Source organism: Pseudogymnoascus destructans (genome assembly GCF_001641265.1).
Source record: "Pseudogymnoascus destructans isolate 20631-21 unplaced genomic scaffold scaffold_29, whole genome shotgun sequence".
Taxonomy (NCBI): domain Eukaryota; kingdom Fungi; phylum Ascomycota; class Leotiomycetes; order Thelebolales; family Thelebolaceae; genus Pseudogymnoascus; species Pseudogymnoascus destructans.
Genome location: NW_020167548.1, coordinates 264824 through 282236, shown reverse-complemented (window position 1 = coordinate 282236; position 17413 = coordinate 264824). Strand labels below are relative to the sequence as shown.

General features: G+C 51.7%; 5 protein-coding genes across 5 annotated transcripts; 3 read left to right on the top strand and 2 right to left on the bottom strand.

The window, feature by feature from the left end:
* Window positions 1–716: 716 nt before the first annotated feature.
* On the top strand, window positions 717–1226 carry VC83_08684 (uncharacterized protein; the record flags this gene model as incomplete). Its single annotated transcript, XM_024472230.1, has 1 exon — window positions 717–1226. One exon carries the CDS (start codon window positions 717–719, stop codon window positions 1224–1226), a length of 510 nt encoding a protein of 169 aa, XP_024320142.1.
* Window positions 1227–1735: 509 nt separating this feature from the next.
* On the bottom strand, window positions 1736–3104 carry VC83_08683 (uncharacterized protein; the record flags this gene model as incomplete). Its single annotated transcript, XM_024472229.1, has 2 exons — window positions 1736–2959; window positions 3047–3104. The coding sequence occupies 2 exons, from the start codon at window positions 3102–3104 to the stop codon at window positions 2385–2387; spliced, it is 633 nt and encodes a 210-aa protein (XP_024320143.1). The 3' UTR covers window positions 1736–2384.
* Window positions 3105–4084: 980 nt separating this feature from the next.
* VC83_08682 (uncharacterized protein) lies at window positions 4085–5539 on the top strand (the record flags this gene model as incomplete). Its single annotated transcript, XM_024472228.1, has 2 exons — window positions 4085–4933; window positions 4982–5539. One exon carries the CDS (start codon window positions 4085–4087, stop codon window positions 4895–4897), a length of 813 nt encoding a protein of 270 aa, XP_024320144.1. The 3' UTR covers window positions 4898–4933; window positions 4982–5539.
* Window positions 5540–9852: 4313 nt separating this feature from the next.
* Window positions 9853–11557, bottom strand: VC83_08681 (uncharacterized protein; the record flags this gene model as incomplete). The annotated part of the gene is made up of 1 exon (XM_024472227.1): window positions 9853–11557. The coding sequence occupies one exon, from the start codon at window positions 11555–11557 to the stop codon at window positions 10529–10531; it is 1029 nt and encodes a 342-aa protein (XP_024320145.1). The 3' UTR covers window positions 9853–10528.
* A 2602-nt stretch (window positions 11558–14159) lies between these two features.
* VC83_08680 (uncharacterized protein) lies at window positions 14160–17134 on the top strand (the record flags this gene model as incomplete). Its single annotated transcript, XM_024472226.1, has 2 exons — window positions 14160–14528; window positions 14586–17134. 2 exons carry the CDS (start codon window positions 14160–14162, stop codon window positions 17025–17027), a joined length of 2811 nt encoding a protein of 936 aa, XP_024320146.1. The 3' UTR covers window positions 17028–17134.
* Between the last annotated feature and the right edge of the window lie 279 nt (window positions 17135–17413).

Here is a 17413-nt window from a genome sequence, read left to right as displayed (position 1 = left end):
GGTCGGTCTGTTCGCGGTGATTCTTTCTTGCTGGTAAAGAGACAAAGACGGCATATTATTGAAAGACAGAGACATACCACACAAGACTTCCATACCATACAAGACTTCCATACCATACAAGACTTCCATATCAACTATAATACCAACTTCCAACTTCCAACTTCCTACATTTCTCACCCGCTCGCTATCTCGCCGCTTTCAACCATTTTATCACCCACATAGTCATCACCAACTTCGGCCAATATTCACCCTCACCACCACCTTCTCAAAACCCACCACAACGCACCATCCCGTCTGCAACCTCACATACGGAGTACACACCACCAAAAAACATCGGGCCATCTCACATCCCCGCAAAAAATCAAGAACATTTCAAACATTCAGACCCCGACGACTCACCCCACACCACCGCCCGCCCTAACGACGCCCGCCGTTCGTTTGCAGCCGCCAGACACGGAACCTCACACATCTGAGACAACCAACTGGTAATCGATCGGACGCGTGCGACCACCTACCAGCGTCGCGGGTTGTAATCGGTCCATCTGGAGTGCAGTACAGTGCTGTCATCGATCAGACGGACAGACAGACAGACAGACACCGCATAGTTCCTCGCACAGTGTGATATAAACCGCCCTTCTCGCCCCATCTGGTGCAGTCAGATAGCGATCCGATATCCACCCACCAACCACCCTCACCACCACACACAAGAAGTCAAAATGTACTTCCCCTACCCCCAGTTCTTCACCTCCTCCTCCTCCGCCACCTCCTCAGCAGCATCGTCAGCAGCTTCATCACCTACATCCTCCGCCCCCTCAACGCCGCGCTCACACCCAACATCCTACCACGCCACCTCTCCCTACCAATCCTCCACCACCTCCGCATCACCAATCTCCATCTCCTCCCCCTGCGCCTACCCATCCTGGCCTACGCGGCCATCTCTCCAATCCTCATCCCGCCATGAAAACGCACCCTTCGCACACACAGCCGCTTCAAGCTACCTCGACGACGACGATCTGAGTCCGTTGGATGAGGGGGAAGAGGAGTTGTTACTCGCACAGACGCGGCCGACGAGGTCGCTGGTGGATACGAGAGCGATCCGCGAGGCGCTGTTGGAGGAGGGCGCCAGGAAGAAGGCGAGGAAGCTGAAGGTTGTGCGTAGGAGGGGGAGTGGAGGGAGTGAGAGGGGGAAGTTGAGTACGATTGTTGAGGGGAGTTATGTTGGGTAGATGTGTCTACCTTGGCGGGGTGGTTTACTTTCTTTTCCTCCTTGGCTTGGATGGGAGCGACTTCATTTTTATTATACCCTTTTTCAGTACTTCGCAGTACGGACACAGCACAGGCGGCATACATCTTAATACTTTTCTTTTGTTATAATATTTTGCTTATCAGCGAGCGAAGCGGCATTGGATTGGATGGGGGACCTTTGAGTGTGGGTTGGGATAAAAAGCATTTGAGAGGTGGGAGAAGGGGGATAGCAAAGCGCTGAGAGCAATCGGGTGCGGGGTGACACAGCTGGATACATGATATCGCTGAGGGTGTAGATAGTATAGCATAGTTAGGATAGGATAGTTAATATGATACCCTGATATTTTATATACTGTTTGCGGTTTGCAGTGCCTTTTGGCCTCGTGATCGGTCTCGAGGTGTCGATCTCTCAGTCTCTGCGCCTCCCACTTGGTCTTGAGGTTTCTCTGTTTCTATGCCTATCTCTTAGTATCTAAGTCTCTCAGTTCCCCGCTCCCCCTCCTCGATCTCTTAGACTATCTGCCTCTCTTAGTCTCTCTGCCTCTCTCCTAGTCTCCCCGTCTCTATGCTTCCTTCTTAATCTCATGGCCTCTCTGCTATGGGGTCGGTATCTCAGTGTCTTAGTATCTCAACCTCTAGCTCGATCTCTCAGCGAATCAAAGAGAGATCCCATGTATTAATTCCAGCACTGTTTCAACGAAACTTACGCCAGTTCCTTTCCATCTTTATCCACACCACCCGGAATACCAACAGCCTCTGGGTCGTCTAGACACCGCCGACACAGCAATACCATATTGGTATACTTTCTCCCAAGTCTACGAGGTGGTTCACGCTCAGCAAGACTCTCTAACATCTCTTTATCCCGAAAGGCTCGCAAGCGAGGATCTCTCTCTTCGCCTGGTGACATGAGTTTAACTTATTCCGAAGCAACCGGAACGTTACCTTAAGTCACAAGTCACAAGCGAAGTCCAAAGACAATCCCAAAAGCACTACGCCAATGCTATATACATCATGCTGCATCTTATACTGCTCCTCGGGCAAAATACCTTGGCGTGTTGGATGGCGGTCTATAGATCCCGTCAAAAAGCCATGGGATATAAAAGGAAGCTTAGAACATACAGAGGTTCTTCTCCCAACTCTCATCTCCAATCAAATAAGTGTGTCCATCCGCAGGGCGAACCCTCTCGAACACCAACCAAGAACGGCGCGCCAATACTCGACGTTTCATTCTCAAACACAACAACTGTTTCCGGCCGAATGCTCTTGTGGATGAAGTGGACATACAGAACCGAATAGGTGAGTTGGCGCGCGAGGTCGAGTCGCTCATGCAATGGGAAAGGAGCAGCTTCCTGTAAAATGCCACGGAGAGTTCGCGGGTTCCGGAAGTCTTTGGGGATTTCAAACACGAATGAAAAGGTTGGAAGAGGCTTGGGGTGTCCGAACTGATCTGCGACAGTCTCTGATCCTTTGATGATTCCTTGGCATTTGAGTAGGCCGAAGTTGGGGGAGTTGACTAAGGTGAGCGTCGCAGTCAGCTGGCCTTCTAGCTCGGATAAAAGGAGTGATTGCATCTCGAGATAGTCGTCATCTAAAGTGGTAGCAATTGATTTAAGGAACCTGATTTGGGCTTCGGTCTTCCGCCAGTTGTGCTCGATTGTGACCAAAAAGGCCCTCGTCTCGCCCACTGCATGGCGATAACTCTTGCATCGTTTCACTAGTTTGGTTCCGTATCTGTGTAGAAAATACAGGTAACGTACATGTACTCTAGGTTGCTAAACAATCCCGTGGCCTGGTGGGTCACGTTTATCATGGACTATATCAACAGCCGTTTGTGCAATAACACCACTATCAACTAGCATCTTCCGTTGGTTGTCTGAATTGATAGTCAGCGAGGCGCCACATTATCAAGCAAATTATGGATTCACTCAGGTCGTTAACAGGAGCCCTGAAGTTTTCGCTGATACGAGGAGGGGCCACCTGGGCTGCTTCGCGCTCCAGTTTATCTCGCTTCTATCATTGCTCGTAGATTCGACTATATTGTCTACAAAAACCTCTCCGATTGGGTACATTTCGTGCCGCTCTTGGGCTATAGTTGGAGAGAGCCCCGTTTAAATTCGAGCATATAACTGGCCATAGGTGCGCCGACAACGTGAATCAAAGTCCCCAGATCGGCATTGGCACCGGAAGGGACAAAAATTGCAAAGTGCGCTCGCTGTTTGGAGATGTTGCACTCATAAGGCGAGCAGAGTAGCAATGCGATCTGTAATATCTCCCTAAACTTCACAACATCTGGCCCATCTACAAGCGTCACGGGTGAGATGAGGAGATCGGGTATTATTATTGGAGCGAAAATAGCAATTAACGCACGATATACATCTACATGTAATCTGGCCATTATGAAGCGTTTATGAGGTAGACTGCTATGATGCAGAGGGAAGTGCACAGGAGCGAGGAGTTCCTCAAGGGGCATGGATATATACATCACAAACTGACATGAGAAATCGAAGACACAGTCACCTTCTTTGATCATTTTGGTAGGAGCTACGAATGTTTCATTTCATCTCAATCACAGTTCCCTGCCTCATTTCATCATCTTCCTCGCGAATAGCGTCCTTCCCAGCTTATATATACAATTGAAATAGGAACCATCACAACTGATGATCCCTGGTATGATTACTAGCCATGGCGAGTCCGATCTTGTCGCACCACCCATGCAGGATCTTTCGTCGCAGTACCCGTTTTTTTTATAGCACTGAACCTTCTGCGGTCAGCCCACAGGAGTCGGCTCCAATGAGGTGCAAGAACGCGAAATAAGGTGCGGCATGTGGGCCGGAATCAAATGGATCGACTGCTCCACACAGTGTTGGCGAATCGTCCTCTCTGGGCACCCTCAGTTCCCCTCCCTCAAGTGCCTGCTAGGCGCCAATATCACCTCTCTGGGCGACCGCTTGTCGACTCGTGGTCATCTCTAACGAAGATGCAAGAGTCTGTTATACAATGGCCGCTTGGCTTGAATGGCAAGGATACAGTTGGCGCGGGCATCACGGCCATTGTCGCGCGTCTTGATGCTGTTGTAAAGTTCTGTGGACCTTCGCAATTGCACCTCCTAGATCGGGAGAAGGCCATCTATCAGCGCCTTGGTCGCGACCATAGTGGCATCGTTCGATACTTTGGCGTCCTGGAAAATGCCATCATCTTGCAGTTTGCGAGCCAGACATCTATTAGGCAATACCTTGCAAGGCACAGGAAACAGGTTCCGCTTTCTCTCAAGCTTCGTTGGGTTGAACAACTTTTCGACGCCGTGCGGTTTATCCATTCAAGAAGCGTGTTACATGGCGACATATCCTGCAACAACGTTTTCCTTGATGACGATCTCAATAATAAGTTGGGTGACTTCGCCGGGTCTGCCATTGACGACCTTCCACCACTCGTCTGTTATGAGACCAGTCACGAACTTCCTGGTGCAGATATCTCGACGAGGACTGAACTCTTCGCCCTCGGCTCTACTACTTATAAGATAATGACCGGATCGAAGCCTTACGAGGATCTACAAGACCATGAAGTAACTGCTGCTTTCTTTGAAGGTCGCTATCCTGATTTACAGTCCATCTCTACCTTCAGGAATACAATCATGAACTGTTGGAGTATTTGACCGCTGAAGAAGCCCTTCACGATGTGAAACTAGAGGGTACGTTTGACTCTTCGACTAAATTGCAATGCTGAACCATTCGTACAGTCGCTACTATCAAAGAGACACATATAACCAGCTTCCACGCCTTTCTCCTCAGCCACAAATCAATATTGTTCCCCTTCCTCCTTACTGCTGTCTCCCTGGTTCCTTTTGTAGGCTGGGTAAGGCGCTGGAGATTACTTCCATAATGCTTATCAGCAAGGCCCATGGTCAATGTCTTCCCCAAACTCACCTGGCTGATTAGAGGCGGACAGTGCGGGCAGTGGCCTAACTGTTTAGAGGACCCAGTCACAATCACATTCCCGCTCAGGTCCTTGACTGGAGTAGCGTCTGGGCAATGGTGCCCGTTTAGTTTGGCCTTGGTGCATTCATCCCATTCCCGAACGGGTTGAATATGACAAGCTCTACATTTGCTGTAGTAGAACGATTCGTCGAAGTAATGGCACATTTTGATTATGAAGAATGGATTCGAGGCTAAAACTGTATTGGGGTCTCGGTTGTTAAACCTGACTTGAACCCAAGGCATGGAATAAATAATTCTCGAGATGTAAAATGAGGCATTACCTTATTATACCTGAAGTCACCCTGCTGCCTAAATTCACCGACATACAAGTCATTAGATGTAATCAATATCGTGATGGACTTGCATGGCAGTGAGCGATTAGAATGGCAGTATTGTTGATCGTGTGGTTCGACCTGCAGCCAATATAAAAATGGCGGGATGCATTGTAGAAACACCTAGGGCTCGGCACGGATGACCATTTTATCCGTCAAATCCGTGCATCCGTGAATATGAATACAAATTATGATTTTTACTAACGGATACGGATGCCAATCCATTCAATCCGCGGATTGAACGAATTAGATAGACTGTAGTTAGAAACTGAATTCATTGAGGTCATAGAATGCAGCCCTAGCCTCTAACGCCCCCCTTTACTCAAATCCCTCTCCCACATCGCACGAAGTAGTGTTAGAGTCCTCATAGTTTCACTACTTAGACTATGCCGACGTAAACCTAATAAGTCTGTATTTTGGTTGAAAAGGCGCTCACAACTAACCTCTGTAATGGGAATTGCAAGGAAATCGCGTGCAACACGTGCCATTAGCGGATATTCTCCCTTATGAGAATCCCACCACTTTAGGAGCCAATCACTTGACTTTGCATCACTAACAGCCACTGGTGGTGAATCAAGATATATATCAATATCAGACACCTTTCTTCTTTTTGCCAAAGCGCTCAAGCATACGCTTATATAGATCTAGCTCAGGTTGAGATGTCATTGTCTTCAGATTGAGTAATGGTGGGAGTACCAGCTCATCGCTCAGAGGAGGAGTTGAATAATGATCATGAAGGTAGGTCCGTATTTGCTACTTGACAACATTTCTCGCATCTTCGTCTTTAAATTCCTCTTTCAGCATCTCAAATTTGAGTTGTGGATCAAGCATCATCGCAATGTAATGAATATTTGACCCATGATCCATATATGCGTAATACTTTTCGTACTTTCTTAGCCCAACTGTCATACTGACATTCGTTGCACTCAGTTTGCTATCAAACTCAAGACCAAACTTAGAAATCTTTTCCTCAAACCTACAAGTCACTATACATATTTTGGCTTGTCACACCAACAACAAGAGCAATACTACTCAACGATTGCTACAACCCTCTATGATTCATTACACGTCATTGCTCCTCAGTTACTGGGCCGATATGACCACATAGCATATCTCTACAACCTTCTATGATTCATTACATGACATCACTCCTTAGTTACTGGGCTAATACTACACATGACATATCTCTATCAACTAGAGGCCTAGGAACATGAACGATAGCTCCAAAAGCTTCTATAACCATCTATGATTCATTACACGTCATCGCTCTTTAGTTACCCACAAGATTGGTTAAGTTATGACATAATTTGTCTATAGGGGTACTCTGACCTTGGACCTCCTTTTACTTCCTATAGGCTATGAACCTAAGAGATGGTTCTATGGAATTCTCTTACGTCGACTGCAGTTACCAAGCCTGGTTAGTCATGGAAAGTCTTGGAAAATGAGAGAACTACACTCCTTTAGCATAAATAGGATTGCCCTTTCCTTAAGAAAGGGCAAGCAGACAATACAGTAAATCGACTATCACATACTTCCACGTCTTTTCCAAGCTTCCAAGCATTGATCTTGTTACTCCTTGTTTCTGAAAAGTCAGTGAGGTGTTAACCTCTGACTTACCCCTGAGTTCTCAGACTCAACATTTGTTGCAACTTGTCTGAACCACTTCACTACATCACACACCTGATTGCTGCGTTGTGGAATAGTCTAAGCTACGACCCTTTGGCTCTGTTTTCTAAGACAGTGTGTTGTCTTAGTAAATTCATCCCTTCCTTGGGTGGCTAGATTCTCACATCTGGTGAACCCACCATTACATAAAGGAGTGTAGTTCTCTCATTTTCCAAGACTTTCCATGACTAACCAGGCTTGGTAACTGTAGTCGACGTAAGAGAATCCCATAGAACCACCTCCTAGGTTCCTAGCCTATAGGAAGTGAAAGGAGGTCCAAGGTCAGAGTACCCCTATAGACAAATTATGTCATAACTTAACCAATCTTGTGGGTAACTAAGGAGCGATGACGTGTAATGAATCATAGATGGTTATAGAAGCTTTTGGAGCTATCGTTCATGTTCCTAGGCCTCTAGTTGATAGAGATATGTCATGTGTAGTATTAGCCCAGTAACTAAGGAGTGATGTCATGTAATGAATCATAGAGGGTTGTAGAGATATGCTATGTGGTCATATCGGCCCAGTAACTAAGGAGCAATGACATGTAATGAATCATAGAGGGTTGTAGCAATCGTTGAGTAGTATTGCTCTTGTTGTTGGTGTGACAAGCCAAAATATGTATAGTGACTTGTAGGTTTGAGGAGGAGATTTCCAAGTTTGCTCTTGAGTTTGATAGCAAACTGAGTGCAACGACTGTCAGTATGACATCAGGGTGTTTCCTCTTGCTAGGAGGCAGGGGATTAAACACAAAGGCTTTCTAAGTAACACGTTATAGTATTGTAAAGAATACTATATTGAGTTGAGCATGAAGCTCCTATCTGTAATGGTGGGTGCACCAGATGTGAGAATCTAGCCACCCAAGGAAGGGATGATTTTACTAAGACAACACACTGTCTTAGGAAACAGAGCCAAAGGGTTGTAGCTTAGACTATTCCACAACGCAGCAATCAGGTGTGTGATGTAGTGAAGTTGTTCAGACAAGTTGCAACAAATGTTGAGTCTGGGAACTCAGGGGTAAGTCAGAGGTTAACACCTCACTGACTTTTCAGAAACAAGGAGTAACAAGATGAATGCTTGGAAGCTTGTAAAAGACGGGGAAGTATGTGATAGTCGATTTACTGTATTGCCTGCTTGCCCTTTCTTAAGGAAAGGGCAATCCTATTTATGCCAAAGGAGTGTAGTTCTCTCATTTTCCATGACTTTCCATGACTAACCAGGCTTGGTAAATGTATTAGAAATCAAGTGCGACCCACAACTAGCTTGCTAATCATGTAGTGAACGTAAGAGAATCCCATAGAACCATCTCTTGGGTTCCTAGCCTATAGGAAGTGAAAAGGAGGTCCAAGGTCAGAGTACCTATAGATAAATTATGTCATAACTTAACCAATCTTGTGGGTAACTAAGGAGCGATGACGTGTAATGAATCATAGAGGGTTGTAGAAGCTTCTAGAGCTATCGTTCATGTTCCTAGGCCTCTAGTTGGTAGAGATATGCCATGTGGTAGTATTGCCCACCCCCTTAAGGAGGAGATTTTCTTAATAACTTGTTCAATGAGTGTTCAAATAATATGCCGTGATGTATGTAGCATAAATAGATGTAGTAGAAGAGTTTGCAGCAATCGTTGAGTAGTATTGCTTCTGTTGTTGGTGTGATAAGCCAAGATATGTATGGTGACTTGTAGGTTTGAGGAGGAGATTTCTAAGTTTGCTCTTGAGTTTGATAGCAAACTGAGTGCAACGAATGTCAGTATGACACTATCTAATTCCCTACTTATATAGTGGCGTCGTGCTTAAGGCTAGGTTATGGAGTTCTATACAAAAATCTACACCTGTTAGGCTAGCCTAGCACAACTTACCCCTATATAGCCTAAGAAAGCCACAGCTTCCGCTAGCCCTATAGGGGCTCTAGGTCAACGTAACATAGCCCTAGAGGATATCTACTCTATATTTCGCAAACTAGCAGTTGGGGTCTAGGTCAAACACCCCTCCATTCCCTTTAACAACACTATACTTTGTTTAAAGACACTCATTTCTATTTTTCCTACTCTGTTACCACCTGCTACTAAGCTATAGAGCTGCAACTCCGTAGCAAGGCCGTAGGGCACACTACACACTACACTCGTAGTGGTTTATAACATTAGTCCTACATACACCCCCTTTTAGGAGAACCTCTAAAACCTAACACCATCCTAACTAGCAGGGAAGGCGCTTAGTCAACGGGCCTTACAGCTACGCAAACACGCAAGAACTGCTCTCTAAGGTCATACTCTATACATAAACCTATAGCTTAGCACTCCCCATACCCTTCGGGAGGTCTTAGGGCTGCGGGTTGCACCCGCGTCCCGCTAGAGGTAAATAAATATCATCATCATCATCATCGACTTCAAATGAGCCAACTGGGTAAATCATATTTTATTTGACTTCAAGTGGGAGAAACGACACCACTACACCGCGTCTCACGGGTTTCCCCCCCCCCCCACCTTTTTGCCCCTTGATTTGCTTCCCTGCTTGTTTTTCCCTCATTTTTTGAGTTATAATATTTAGATTTGAGAATTATATATATATATAATTTTATTTCCATACCTCTCCTCTACCTAGGTCCTAATATTCCCCCATCCCATAACGCATAACTCATACCCTCCGCCGATCAACTTCCCGAACCCCTCATAAACGTCTATATATACCTCCCCATCCACCCCTACTAACTCAGCAACCACAACATATGGCACCAACGAATGCCCTACCAGCGAAGCGGATCGCAAATATGTGTGCGCTCTTGCTCATAGGGTGGAGATGTCAGTTGGTGGCGGTTGGAGGTGAAGACGGCAGTGGGTTGTTGTCGCCAGGAATTCTGAGCGGTGAAAGATCCCGTCACCGTCCAACCAACCTACCCTCCCAAACTAGGCGGTCAAGTAGTTGGCTGGGCATTCCAATTCCAGGTCTCCTGGTTCGCTCGAGTTTGTCTGTTACAATGTTGACTCTTGGACTAAGTCAACCCCAACCAAGACACCCCAAAAAACTGTGGAAAAAACAGATACGATTTAAACCTAGACGCAGATCAATGACGCACGGAAACGAGTCGAGGTAGACACCCCAGCATCTGAATGACGTCCACCAATTTCTGTTTGTCGATGTGTTTGCTGCATGGGGGGCGCGTGGGTTATATACGGTGTTGGTTGAGTCTCTGGAGCTGGATTTCTTTTGGGGGGATTGAAGAGCGGGGTGCGATGTGGTTTGGGGTATTATTAAGTACATACTGTACAATATCTACACACTATCCCTCCGCACAACATATACAAAATCTCATACAACCTCAGCATGGCGCAGTAGCCTCCGCACCCAGCACCTCCTCACCACCCCCCGCTCCCTCTCCCCCTTCCGCACCGGATCCGTCTCGCCCATCTCCACTCCCATCAGTCTCCTCCTCACTCTCCTCCTCCTCAGAGCTACTCCCACTCGAACTGGTATCACTCACCACCTCCTCCTCCCCTCCCTCCTCCTCCTCACTTCCCCCCTCCCCTTCCTCCCCATCTTCTCCCCCACCCCCCTCCTCACCACCCTCAACCTCAAACCCCCCCGGCACAGCAGAACCAGCAGGAAACACATACAGCCTCGGAAACTCCAGGATTAGTTTGCCTAATAACTGTGTGTCTAACCCCTCATCGCCGCGGAGAGGGATTAGGACGGTGGGGCCAGAGGAGAGGGTTAGGGGGCGGTGGAGGTAGAATGTGTATGCACTTTTCGTTTGGGTTTGTGGTGGTTGTGGTTGTGCATGTGTGGGCGTAGCTTTCTCATCTTCCGCTGTAGTGTCGGTGGTAGTATCTGGCAATGGCTGTCCCTCCGCCATCGACGCCTCGCTGGTATCAGGCTGTCCCTCCGGTTGTGGAGCCACCTCAACACCAGGCGAAGGCGAAGGCTTAACCCTCTTCCCCCCTCCCGCACTCTCAGCGACCTCAACAGCTCTCCTCCTCTTCTCCCCAGCTTTCTCTTCAGGCGTCAGAGCCGCGCGCCTCGTTTCCTCCAGAAAAGCGGTGTATGCCTCCTCAAGCGGTGTAGTAGCAAGTATCTTACTCAGCGGTCCCAGCATCCCCGGGACAGTCGGCGTTGTCGCTGCTGATGCGGTGGAAGTTCCGGTGGTAGAAGTGGTAGAAGTGCCGCTGGTGGTGGACGAGTTGGAGGAGGTGCCAGGAGCAACCCACTCAACCTGCCACACCAAACACCCCCTCTTCCTACTCCAACTCGTCCCATTCGCCTTCCTCCTCCCCATCCCCTGCGGCAACCTCTCCCACCTCACCCCCCTCTGTCCTATCTCCCTCGCCACCTTCCTCTGCGTCTCCCCCATTTCCCTCCCCCCTCCCCTCCCTCCCTCCCCCCCTCCCCTCCCCCCTCTCCTCTCCTCCCTCCCAAAACCCGGGCCCCCCCTCACCTCCCCCCCCCAACCAACCCCCCCTCCACAGCAACCCTATCACTCCTCTCCACCCCCCGCTCTATCTTGGATAAAAAATTGAAATCATGGTCGATCCCAGCGGGAGTAGCGAGGTCGCGCATGGGCTTGTAAACAGTCGGATCGCGCATACCAGAGCAGTCGGCGCGTCGCTTGTGGGTTTGGACGCAGGGGAGGGAGCAGGAGCGGAGGTGGCAGCGGGGGCAGGTGTAGAGGGGGGGTGCGAGGTGGCAGGTTTGGCAGAGGGTGTGGAGGGGGGGGTCGGACATTGTTGGGAACGTACGTGGTGGGTGGTGTGGTGGGCGTGTGGTGGTGGCGGTGAGTTGAGTGTTGATTTGGTAGTGGTTGTGGTTGTGTGTATGGGTATCTTGTGATTGTGTGAGGGTATTGCGAATGGTGGTTGAGTGTATGGACTGCGTCTTGGTGTCGGCGGTCTGGTGTCGGCGCTTCGAATGTCGCTGGATAGGATCGCGTGTAGCTGTCGCACAATAGGTCTCTCGTGTAACTTTTCGTGTTCTTCCTCGCGTGAGATGCAAGCTGTCGCCGTGCACTGGGTTCTGCTATGTAGAGATCGCTCAATGGGTATATGTGTCGGAGTGTGTCGTCTGGTTGTGTTGTTATCTTGCCGCAACCGCCGCCAAAGCAATGACGATGATATGGTATTTCGCAGTGTGCTCTTCCAAAGACCTTCTGTTCTCTCAAAAGCAGAATATATCCCCCCAATGAAATTTCTCTTGCGCCCAAAACCCTAAAGAACAAATAATCTTCCTCCCAACGTCGTTGGTTGTACACTTTGTGACCCTGGTCGTCGCTATCCAATCTCCAATCTTGGCCTCTCCCAAAAAAAATTGCGATAAGAAACAACCTTTCTGTCCCATCTTTCCTTATCGCCCCATCACGTGATCCCACCACAATTCTTGTGGGAATTCCCTAGGTACGTACCGTCCTCCCTGTTTACCGTACTCTACATACGGAGTATAACTGGTGCAACTCCCGGCCGGCCGCCGGTGGGGTCTCGGATACTTTGCATACTGCGACGGACGGGCTGTGCCGTTGGTTGTGTTTGTGTCTCGGCTGGAGGCGATGGGCCAATCGGGGGGGTTGGTTTACGAGGCGTAGGGGGGGACTTTGTTTTCGTTGGTGGAGCTACTCGAGTACTGGATTAAAAACACGTGATCGTCTCCTCCTCTCGTCGCACCGGGCCTCGTTCCTCAGTCCGACCCTAATCCCGCCTAGCGTCCTACAAGCCTCCAAGCCCCTCCTGCGCGCCTGCCCGTTCCGGAGCCGGCGGTGGTGGAATCCCTGTTAAATCCCCTAAGATTGAGCGTTACTAGGCTGGATTAGGGATGGGGCGCGGGGGGAGCGGGATGGTGGGGGGGTGGTGTGACGCCCATTGTTTCTTAGGGGAGTGGTTGCAGGGATGTGGGAGGTGGGATGTGGTTGTAGGGGTGTGACGCCCGTTATTTCTTTAGTGGGAGAGTGGGAGACGGTTGATGGGTTTTGGTAGGGAAGTGGTTGCAGGGATGTGGTTGTACAGTACTGTGGTACAGTACAGCGACAAAAGTATTCGTACGGGTCTGTGCTTTTTACCACACAAAAAGAACTCGTACTGTAGGGGAGTGGTGTGACGCCCGTTGTTTCTTTAGTGGCAGACGGTTGATGGGTTTGCTAGGGATGTGGTTGTAGGGGAGTGGCCGTGTACCCTACAGCCAACAACACAAGTACTAAGCATACTGTACCACCACATCCTCCCCAAACATAACGTACTTTCTCTAACTTCCCAAGTATCCCCCCGTACCCACCCCTCCCAGCCACACCCATATCCACGCCCACCACCCAACAATCCACCTATGACGCTTCACACAATGGTCGACTACACCCCAGCGAGGGTACGGAGAGGTACTTAGCTCCCTAAGTAAATACATCCCCCCTCCCCCCTCCCCCCTCCCCCCTCCCCCCTCCCCCTCCCCCCTCCCCCTCCCCCCTCCCCCTCCGTACATACACACACACCAACAGCCAGCACCCACCAGCTCCAACCTCCCTCCAATCTCTCCATCCCCCCCCCCCCCCCCGCCCCCTAGTCCCTCCCTCGTACCTGGGCAAGAGAAACCCGTTACAGAAGCCTCATCTCCTCTTCCCTCCTCACTCTTGGTCCTCCTCCTCACCACCACAAGAGAGAAGCAAACGAAACCTCACTCACCCACCCAGTGAGCAGGAATCAATCCGCCCGACTTGGTGCGTGCACAAGAGTGTAGAGTGTTGTTGTGTACAAGAAAGAGTGAACTGCGTTTGCTATCCCCGTCTTGCCTACTCGCCGGCACCTGTTCGTCGTCGCTTTCATCAACGATTCCAGTCCTCAGCTCCCTCCCTCCGTCCATCGACATCAATCGCCCACCGTTCCGACCAAGCTCGCGAACCCAGAGATCCCACCCAGCGTGGCTCTCTCTCACCCTCACCACCACACCCGCCAACACCCCCCCCCCCAAAAAAAAACCTCACAATGGCTCCCTCCCTCAGCACACACACCTCCTTCGTGCGCCCCCGCACCGGCGACCGCGACCAAAACGACCAACCCCTCGTGATCCCCAGCCGCACCTCGTCGCTGCACTCGCGCATCACCCAGCCCATCCCCTCTACCCTGAACGTCAAGCCGCAGCAGCGCACTCCCAAGACGCTGACACATGCCTACATGGTGTGTGGTGTTGGGCGCGAGCCCGCGCAGTGGGTGAAGGCGCCGGCGCCGGCGCAGGGGAAGATTGGGCATATGAAGGGGGCGGTGGGGCAGTTTTGGCTGCCGGAGATCTTGGGGAGTAGCCCGAGGTTGGAGCAGGATAATGAGAATGCTAGGGCGTTGCATTCGGCTATGAGGGTATGTTTTGATCTGGGGATCGAGAATTGGTGACGGAGTGCTAATTTTTGATTACAGGCTTGCTTCCCTCATGATGTCGAGATTTGCACTGGACGAAGCCAGCCGCATTGCGTGCACCACTCTTTCGTCCTCCAGCAGGACTCCTCCCACACCCTCTACGGTATCGCGCTCCGCGTCTGGTCGAGGGCTGACGAGAAGCGCGCCGAGACCATCAGGGACCTCCGCAAGAGGACGGAATCCGACTTTTACGACCCCGCCGACGAGACATACTGGATCCCATACTGCCTGTCCTTCCTCTCCAGATACCCGCTCTACGACCTGCTCGGCGACTACCTGCGCGGCATGTGGATCCACTGGAACAAGGCCACCAACCTCTTCCACGCCGAGGAGGTCTCGCGCATCCTCAGCTTCCCCGCCCCGCGCCTCAACGACCTCGTCCGCATCGACATGAAGGACTACGCCCTCTGCTACCAGTTCCCCTCCTCGCCCACTGGCTTCCAGAACTTCGCCATGTGGCCCCTCTTCTCCTGCCTCTCCATCCCAAACATCGTGGGCGTCATAGAGGCCGCCCTGTCGCCCACCCGCCGCATCATCTTCGTCAGTCACTACGCCGCTATGCTGACCGTGGCCGCTGAGACGATCCGCTACTGCGTCCGCGTCTACGAGTGGAGCGGTCTCTACGTCCCGGTTGTGCATGCTAGACATGCCACCGAGCTCGTGCAGGAGCCGGGCCCATATATCCTCGGTATCACCGCTGAGTGCAGGACTCTCTTCACTGCGCCAACCGACGCCCTTGTCGTCGACTTGGACCGCAACTTTGTCCTTACTTCCAGCTCACCTTCCGCTCTCAATGCTGGCCAGCGCACCAAGATGGTTAACCGCATGACCCAGGCTCTTAACGGCGACATCACCCCATCTGGCGTTCCTCAGCACCTCAGATCCGCGTACGGAGGCGGCAAGCTCGTCCCAGCTGGCCAGATCATCGTCATGCGCGGTGAGGTCGAGTCGATCCAGAGTCCAGAGTGGTGGAACCAGGATTCCATCATGGCGGTCATGGACCACGTCTGCGAGAAGATGGGCAGGAATACCGGCATCAAGGCCGTCTTCGGCGGAGCCGTCAAGAAGCCTCTGATGACCAAGGTGTCGATGCGCCACCTCAACGAGATCGTCAGGGAGCGCAACCAGTACTCCCGCGACGCGCTCGAGGCATGGCAAGATTTCATCAACCTCAAGGGCAGAATGGACACCGAGCTCGGCAAGGTCACCAAACGGAACAACTTCCTCGTCGAGGAGCTCGAGAGCTGGAAACAGCAATTCCTCAAATTCCAGGCCTTCGCTGAACAGCTCACCAAGGAGACCACGGACCTCAAAGCCAAGATCGAGTCGCACAAGCGCGAAGCCCGCCGCCTCACCACCCTCATCGAGCAGCAGAAGGACGACAGCGCGCGCCTCACCGTCCGCCTCTCCGGCACCGAGAAGCAGCGAGACGACGCCCTCGAGGCGCTGGTCCTGCAGCAGGAGATCGCCGAGGAGCTCGAGCGCGAGCGTAAGCGTAATAAGAAAGAGCTGTCCCAGCTGCAGCACACTAACACTACTATCCTCCGCCAGCGCGACGAGGCGCAGCGTGTTGTTCTTCATCTCCGCTCGCTTATCAGCGGACAGACTCACCATATGGAGCATATTGTCCGTACTCTCGGCAAGGACGAGCTGGCTGAGTACATCGAGAACGGCTACGACGACGAGGACCTCGAGGACATTGCCGAGGAAGCGCCCCGTGACGCCACCACCACCACCGGCGAATCCTCCGCCGACGCCCCCGACTCCCGCGCCTCCTCCCGCGCCCTCTCCCGCGGCGCCGACGTGTCCCCGGAGATGGAAACGCGCCTTTACAACTCCCCCTCCGCCAGCGCGCGCAACTCCAAGCGCCTGAGCAACATGTCCATCATCGACGTCGCGGACCGCCATCTCCGCGACAAGACCGACGCCATCGCGCACATCATCCGCAACATCAGCGAGCAGTGCGCCGCGGCCGTTGAGGGGCTGCAGCTTGCTCATGATGCTGGTGCGGAGGCTGAGGCGATTGCGAGACAGCAGAGACGACTTGCCGCGCAGAGTAGGCATTCTACGGCTAGTGTGGCGAGTGTTAGGAGTGCGGCGAGTGCGGCGAGTGTGGCGAGTGAGGATGGGGAGGGGGGGAGTGATGTGGATGAGTCGTCCCTTTTGCATCCGGGGCGCGCGTCGAGCATCCCGCCGACGCCGGATTTGATACATAACCGCTCCAGCACGGCTATGTCGATCGCCTCCGTCACCACGACCCCGGAGCGCGGATCAGCGCAGTACTCCGACCTGCCCACCAAAATCGCGGAGGACTCGGATGAGAGCGAGGAATCATCCACCTCAACGCCGCAGCAGACGGAGGGGATGCCGACAAAGGGGCGGCATGAGTCTCTCCTCCACCGACCGAGTGGAGCGAGGATTAGTGCGCTGGGTGGACATTGACTCGTTGGGTTTAAACCGCAGAGGCCGGATAGTGGGGGGAGACCTGATAGCCCTATCTTTGGACGGGGTGGTGGGGGGGTAGTGAGGCGGGTGTTAGAGACGGCGGGCGGTTTGAACATGCTAGAGTGGGGGAGGTGGTGGGGGGTGGTGGGGGTGTGGTGGTGAGGGAGATTGGGGTTAGAGAGGGGGAGAGAGAGGTGTGGGGGATAGTCATACACTCGCCACTTTCCGTCGGGAATCGGTAAGGGAAATGCGCGAGTCGCTCGTGAGCGCCGGGAGCGGAGGGAGAGTAACTTGAGTTTTTCATCCTCGGCGTCTTGGCGTGAGAGCGGCGTCAGCGTTTCTTCGCGCCGCTCTGCTCGGCGCGAGAGCGTGGTGAGCGTGGA